Below are 7,679 nucleotides of genomic sequence, written 5' to 3'. Positions count from 1 at the left end.
GTACGAAAAAAATGGAAAACCATTATTACTATATTTGTTCATTAATATCTTTCCTTTAGTAGGTAGGGTTGTTAAACTTTGTATCATGTATGTGTGTTTAATTGACGTCGCGTGCGGATATCAAATGTTTCACTTCAGGAAAACTAATGGTGGTGACAGAATTCTGCTCTGCTGGAAATCTTCGGAAATTTCTGAGAAAAAGCAGAGTTATTAATAGACATGAATCGCGTATAACTTCTACTTTGAACGCTCGTCAACTCTTGAAAATGGCTGTTGATGTGGCAAGTGGAATGGCGCATCTTTCGAATCAAAAGGTATTATGACAGTTCTGCCTACTGCACTAGTGCACTATAGCTCTCAATTTTTAAACGTTGAATTTCCAATCATATATCAAACCGTTTTTTTACATATGGACTTGACTTCCACTTAAAGTTTATTTCGTTTGCGTTGGGCGGTTTAATAAAGTCCAACGAGATCATAAAATCCATACTTGTGTGCTTTAGCATGCTGCAGCCTACTATGATATATCATCAATATTGAGTGAGTGCAGGATTCGTTATTCTAGCATGACTGCTTACTTGGTATCAGAAAAGTGTGTTGTTAGGATTTTGAGAAAAGAGTTGATTTTGCTCATCAACTCAAAAGCCAAAGTTTCCATTTTCACCAGGGGTCGACGTTCGAGGGCTAATGAACGCTTATAGTAATTTGACGCGAATTTCCTGCTAATCGTACTCGTTCTACTCCATTGAAAATTGACCGTTAAAATCCTCATTCAGTAGCATTTAATAGACCTTTAATTTCGATATATAATTACGTTTAACATTATCGTTTTAAATTTAGAATCACCTTAAATGACATGGATTTTATGTTTTACTCAAAACATTGTTCTTGTACACATGCATAATAGGAATTTTTAACTTGGACCAATAAATGTGAAAATAGGCCGTAACACTAAAACGAGGCTACCAGGACACGATCGGCAGTCTCGTTCTTGTGTTATAGCTTATTTTCACCTTTTTTTTGTCGAAATGAAAAAAAAAATTTTCATGCATGTGTTGAAGAAGATGTTTTGCATCTTTGCACCTGGCTAATGAGAGTAAAACGCAAGGCCCATCTCACTCTCTCAGTTAACCCAGCATCAGGCCCAGCATATCAAAACGAAAATAATGTGTCGTAATTATCGAAAACGTCTATTCCATGAAATTGGAAAATTGTGCTTCTATACAAGTACAAACAGGTATCATACATACAGCCACTGTATCAGTCTGCATGTCAACTACTTTCCCACATTATATGCTTATGCATGCTATTTATAATTGTGGCATTCACGCAGGGCGTTAACGTTCTTGCAATATTTTAGTTTGTCCATCGTGATTTGGCAGCCAGAAATATCCTTCTTGCTGGTGAATTAGATAACGTTGCAAAAATTTCTGATTTTGGTTTGGCGAGAGATATTGCAAGTGCTGAGGAATATATACGAAGCAATCAGGTATATGAGGTGTAATATAATAAGAACAATTTCACTGGAAAATAATGTTTTCATTTGCATGATTAATTTGCGAAAAGTGGTGAATCTGATTATCTGAGGCATTATTCATAAACTAAACTAGGAAATATCGGTTTCTTTTTAATTAAATTATTTTCTAATACAACATATGTTTGATGAAACTTCTACTGAAAATATTGAAGAAACAAAAGAATCTGGACAAAAAAATGAAAGAAAAAATAGAGAAAATTGAAAATGTTTAAATTTTAGTCAGAACAGACGCCATATCCATTTTAAAAACGGCTCAGTGCATTTGTGAATGCTTATGCATGTTAAACCACATCACGATTTTTCCCACGTCGATTTTACTGACATGCCATTACACAAAAAGAGTTGACATAAAAAAATACAACTTTGTTTTGGTTTGGAAACAGCACAACTTTTTACGATATAATCATATAAAACCACATACTAAGGATTACTTATTTAGCTTTATTTTATTAGAATCTTCTTCCTGTTAAATGGATGGCCTTGGAGAGCCTAATTCATGGTATATTTACAACAGCCAGCGATGTGTAAGTGTTTGGCCTAGTGGTTATAGGTTTATTCCTTGGACAGATTGACGAGTGGCCATAATACGTTTGTTCCTAGGGCAGGTAGAGAGTGGAGATAGTACGTTTAATTACTGCTTTGTCATGTTAGAGACCGGTCATAGTACGTTTGTTCCTTCGCCAAGAGACTGGCCTGGGCATAATACGTTTGTTCCTTGGATAGGTTAGTGACTGGCCATTGTACGTTTGTTCCTTCGACAGGTTAGAGACTGGGCATAGTACGTTTGTTCATTGGGCGGGTTAGAGACTGGCCATTGTACGTTTGTTCCTTCGACAGTTAGAGACTGGGCATAGTACGTTTGTTCCTTGGGCAGGTTAGAGACTGGCCATTGTACGTTTGTTCCTTCGACAGCTTAGAGACTGGGCATAATACGCTTGTTCCTTCGCCAACAGCCTGGCCCAAGTTAGAGTCTGTCCATTGCACTTTTGTTTATATGGCAGCATTGGCAGCATTAGCGTATGACAGCCTGGCCCAAGTTAGAGTCTGGCCATTACACTTTTGTTTATATGGCAGCATTGGCAGGTTAAGACTAGCCACAGTACCTTTGTTCATTGGGCAGTTTAGAGAATGGCCATTGTACTTTTATTTCTTATTTCAAGCTCAGTTTGCATTCAAATAATAAAAAAATCGTAACGCAAAATTATATTCACAGACACCGAGAATGTCATGCATCTGACAAACATCAATTATCGTCAGCGTTTTTGAATTTATAGATGGAGTTTTGGCGTCCTTCTTTATGAAATCGTGACTTTGGGTATGTGTCATCGTATGGACGAAGTTAATGAGTAGTTTGTATACTGCAACATATCGAGAATATTATATGGCGGCAAAAAATATGCATGAAATCTATCTTTAAGTCGTGATTTTCAAAAAAGATAAAATTCAATTGTGTTACGCTCTTTTGGGGAAGGGTGCGTACCCCAGGTACGAGGTATATTGAGAGTGAGTGATACTTATGCCCGTATTAAGAGCTCACTCACACGGCTCATTTCCATAGCGGTATTTCCACTCAAATAGGAACTTGATTTTCAGTATTTTTCCTTGGATCCTATCGCTGATTTATACAGAACGTTCTCGTTTTAAAATCAGTAATGAAAAAATTTCAATCTCACACAATAGTGGCTTTGAACATTTCATTTCAATTTGCAATTTTTTTATTTCTCTGTTTTTATCAGTCGATGGTAAAATCGCCATGCAAGGAATAAAAGCCTTAATTTTTATTGCCGGAAAATAAAACCATGAAATCAATGACAAAGAAAACGATTGTATCTGCAAATTTCCTTAATTTCTTATATTTTTCAGGTGAAGAGCCATACAAGGGGATATCACCGTATAACATAATCAATCATGTCGGATCCGGATGCCGAATGCCAAAACCACTTCACTGCTCAAGTGAAATGTAAGTTTGATACTCCGCTTGCTTTTGTTTATGCCTTCCTAAAAACGTATATTGTGCATGCATTCCTTCCTTAATTACGTTTAATAATGTTGCTAGGTGTGAATTCATGCGACGCACGATGTTATTTGTGTGATGAAAATGCAAAAACGTGTTACTTCCCCATTGATTTTCCGGCCATTTATACGATAAAGGCCAAATATTATTTTCATAAAGACTCCACAGAAAAATGCCGGACAAGCGTATTCTTCCCCGCAGAACCTAACGAAATCTAAAGCGTGTGCTTAACGACATTAAAAGTTCTAAGAACTTTTTATGGATTTCAAAAAATTGTCAGTTAATGTAAATTAAACAGATTTTTCACGAATTCTTTAAATGTATTATGTACTAACTTCTTATTAACCGAACGCGAGGTATTTGCCAAGAAATATCGGACCGAGGTCTTTTCGAACAGACCGAACTCGACAAGCGAGGCTTAGGCAAAAAGACCTCGGCCCGATATTTCTCAGTTAGGACCGAGCAAGCGAAGATAATATAAAGAGTTTATATAATTATATGCCAAATTTAGCCGTAAGTCATGTATTTGCACTTCAAACAAACAAGAAATGCACGAATTCGTATTAGTAGCTTAGTACGCATTTAATAAAATCAAAAACAAAATAGTGCATTAATTGTTGAGTATACCTAAACCGTCTGGAGACATCTTATTAATTTCAAAAGCAATTAAATTTTCTCTTCAGCATTTTTTTCAGAATCTCGTAATGACGCCGGTAAGGCTGGGCCATTACGGAAAAGAGTCGGTCCATACGCATCCCAAGAATACGATTTGCATTTTTTAAATTTCGCATTGCTTGACGTAATGCATAAGGCATTTTACTTGAATCCTGGGAAGTAATGAAACGCCGAAAATTCTTCTCAGCCAATTACTTTCTTCGGACGTGACACTTGCCATGCAATAAAAACTTTTAATGCATCGGTTTCTTTACTCAGATACGAAATAATGTCAAACTGTTGGAAGGTGAATGCGAAGAATCGACCAACCTTCTCTGAAATCCGCCAACGTCTTCATGATTTGATGAGTAATGATGAGGTAAATGATATCATATACCACGGTCATGCATGTGTGCGGGTTGGTTTTAAAAGGAAACCTCAAAGATTCTGTCTTTTTATCCATGACTTCATCTATAATTGCCGTTTGGGAACAAATATTACAACCATAGGCAGCCCATATATATGCGTGATAATTTGAACGCGAGAAATGTTTGGGCAATTTGTCAACATGCATCGTGTAACTGAACAAATAGCTGAACTCTTAGACTTAGTCCAAAAATTTTGAGAAACATAAAATTTAAATCTGTCATCAATATGCGATTACATCCTTATAACACAAACAGGATTAAATGTAACATTTAGATGACTACCCTAACTGCATAATGGCCATCCTGTTATAAATTTCTTACGTAATATGTTTTTCACTTTTTCATCTTTAGCCTTTTAAGTATTTTTTTTCGTAGAAATCTTACATCAATGTAAAGCAACTAAAGGATGGAAAGCTTTGTTTAACGATCAACCCAGCTGAGGTTGAGCTCACGGATGAGAAAAAAGATGATGTAAAATGATGTCCGCTTGAAGAAACAGTTTCTATTAAATATGGCTGATAATTATGAGAATAATGTAGTTGTTCTCACGGTTTTTCTATATTTTTTTATATCTAACAGCGATCCCATAGGCTTAGCTTTTTGGTAATCACACGAAATTGATAGAGACCTCAAAATCGTAATCACGTTATGAATTGTCATTCTCTGACGATATTTTATCCTTGAAAGTAATATTGAATTTAGCATTTTAACAACATCAAACAGCGAGTGAATAATTAGATCAGTAGGTGTGATTTATTTATCTTCTTGTCTATGGCCCTAAGCAAAGTGTCTCAAAGAAAAAGAAAAAAGAAGATCAACTGTCAACTAACAAACACAACTGAACATGAGTTTGACAAACATGAAGTTACAAAAGAAGAACAAGCGTGGATGTTTTACAAGTCCAATGTGGACAGAAGTCACCTTGTAAGAATGCTTTGATATCGCTTTTTATATGGCATTATATGGCATAAGAAGTCATGTATTTGACTTAATTGAAACAAACAAGAAATGCATATATTCGTATTCGTAGCCTGGTACGCATTTGATATAAACAAAAACAAAACATTGAATTGTTTAGTTTACCTAAATTTTCTGGAGACGTCTTATCCATTTCACTAACAATTATTTTTTTTCCTGACTATTTATTTTTACCTTATTCATTTAGAATTTTTTTTTATCTCGCAATGGATCGCCGGTCCATTACAGGAAAGTGCCGGTCCATAACGGGAAAGTGCCAGTCCACTACGGAAAAGTGCGGGCCATTACGGGAAAGTAATGGACCCCTGAAAATTCTTCTCAGCGAATCACTGAGCTCCATTTTACCGGAAGTGATATAATATATACAGATATATACTTGTCATATAATAATAATAAATGATTTTAGGTTTTTATACGAGTTTTATATTTTTTTCTATTTTATAAAGTATTATAAAAAATTGAAAATCTTCACGCAAGCTTCAAAAACGAAGTGATTGAATGCCTAAATAATCGGACCTTGATTTGCATCAAAAAAGCTTTTATTTCGTGTGTGAATAATGTTCCGGATGTACAAAAGAAAACATTGTGAAAATAATAAGTACATGAAATACATGTACGTTTGGGGTTGCAATTTTCCTTATGGCTAGGAACTTATCGCACTCCAGATGTAAAATTCCCGTTCAATATTCAATATAACATGCAACTTAATTTGTATACTTAATTTGAAAAGGCATATGAGAAACTACTAATAGACCCTTTCTATAATAACGTCACAACATCATTGTCGTTGCCATTTGACTTCTTCTTGTATTATAAAACAATTAAAAGACTTGTCTCGTGCCTTTCTGCTAATTGAATCCCTCATCGTGCATTATTACACCATAAAGGAAATTCTTTATTTTTGAACGCTGTAGTTCCCTCGCTGAAAGCCCGCCAATAACATAACCTTGGCCTTGATAATTTCGATGTCATGCCCAGCCTCATTCAATTCTTGTTTATTACTATTCATTTAAAATAATTCACAGCCTCTGACTTGCTAATAGCCACGCGTGAGCTTATCATAACGTGTGATAAATGATAACGAGTGGTTCAGATACAACAAAAAAAATGATTGTTACAAGAATGAACATATCTCGATGAGAGTCGAATTTCATGGTATTTCATAAGATATATTAATTAATATAATACAAACTATATATAATCCCAAGTAGATGTTCAGGCGTCATTTGCATGTTTAAAGTCGCATTCAGTAAAGCTCCTATTTAGTCGTTATCTGCATGTGACTACAGTGACTAGTGCATGCATGTTATATTTATCATTTATAGACCTGGAGCGAGGGGAATTCGACGAAATATTACCCCCAAGGAAGATATATCTTCCCGAGGGGGTAATATTTCGTCGAATTCCCCGAGCGAAGGTCTATAAATTATATATTATATTGAAACAACGTGTAGGCAGCGCAAAAGCTGGGTGAAATGGCTTCTTTTGCCTCCATTTTGAAATTGTTGACAACCTCGAGTCGTATGCGAGGCATCCACGCGTGGTACACGCAAACTCGAATACCCCGCTTCGAATACCCCGCTGCAGCGGGGTATTAGACTTTTATAGCATAATGTTAAGAGGAGATTTTTTAGAAAGTCGCGTATTTTTGCACAAAATCGCTCAAAACTTAGCAACCAGGCCTTCGCTAAAATATGCTTTGCAGCCATTTTGAATTTACAAGTTTGGTCAAGTTTTCGTGTTGAGTGACAGCTGTTTTACTAACTTTTGGGGAATTTCAAAAGACGAAAAGCTCCTTGAAACAAAGAAGAACAACAGGTGAGTGTTCGTTCAATTTTTTTGTATTTTGAATGATATAATTTTCCATGCGTACATTTTTATTAGTGCGAAGGAGTGACACACAGTCACAGTCACACACTAATGTGTAAACATATTGAGATATACTGATTTTAGTGGTTTAGAATTAATCTTGTGATAAAATAAAAATCTCAAATGTCAACGTTTTTATTTCTAGGTATCCAACACATCTTGGAAAATAAGAACAATAGTTTCAGATACGGACATGCCA

At 35.6% G+C, this 7,679-nt stretch overlaps 1 protein-coding gene across 1 annotated transcript in view; it reads left to right on the top strand.

Annotated features, from left to right (window-relative positions):
* LOC114534759 (tyrosine-protein kinase receptor Tie-1-like) overlaps nucleotides 1–5,954 on the top strand; it is a 9,885-nt gene extending 3,931 nt beyond the window's left edge. The window contains exons 5-12 of the mRNA XM_028556233.1: nucleotides 139–314; nucleotides 1,361–1,489; nucleotides 1,991–2,061; nucleotides 2,812–2,852; nucleotides 3,401–3,497; nucleotides 4,485–4,584; nucleotides 5,009–5,557; nucleotides 5,799–5,954. Coding sequence (XP_028412034.1) covers nucleotides 139–314; nucleotides 1,361–1,489; nucleotides 1,991–2,061; nucleotides 2,812–2,852; nucleotides 3,401–3,497; nucleotides 4,485–4,584; nucleotides 5,009–5,113 — 719 coding nt within the window. The 3' untranslated portion in view covers nucleotides 5,114–5,557; nucleotides 5,799–5,954. The remainder of the gene's footprint in view (nucleotides 1–138; nucleotides 315–1,360; nucleotides 1,490–1,990; nucleotides 2,062–2,811; nucleotides 2,853–3,400; nucleotides 3,498–4,484; nucleotides 4,585–5,008; nucleotides 5,558–5,798) is intronic.
* The last annotated feature ends 1,725 nt before the right edge of the window (nucleotides 5,955–7,679 follow it).

The sequence above is a fragment of the Dendronephthya gigantea genome, unplaced genomic scaffold (assembly GCF_004324835.1).
Source record: "Dendronephthya gigantea isolate DGI-Jeju-01 unplaced genomic scaffold, DenGig_1.0 000105F, whole genome shotgun sequence".
NCBI lineage: Eukaryota > Metazoa > Cnidaria > Anthozoa > Malacalcyonacea > Nephtheidae > Dendronephthya > Dendronephthya gigantea.
This window is presented reverse-complemented; position numbering and strand designations above follow the sequence as displayed.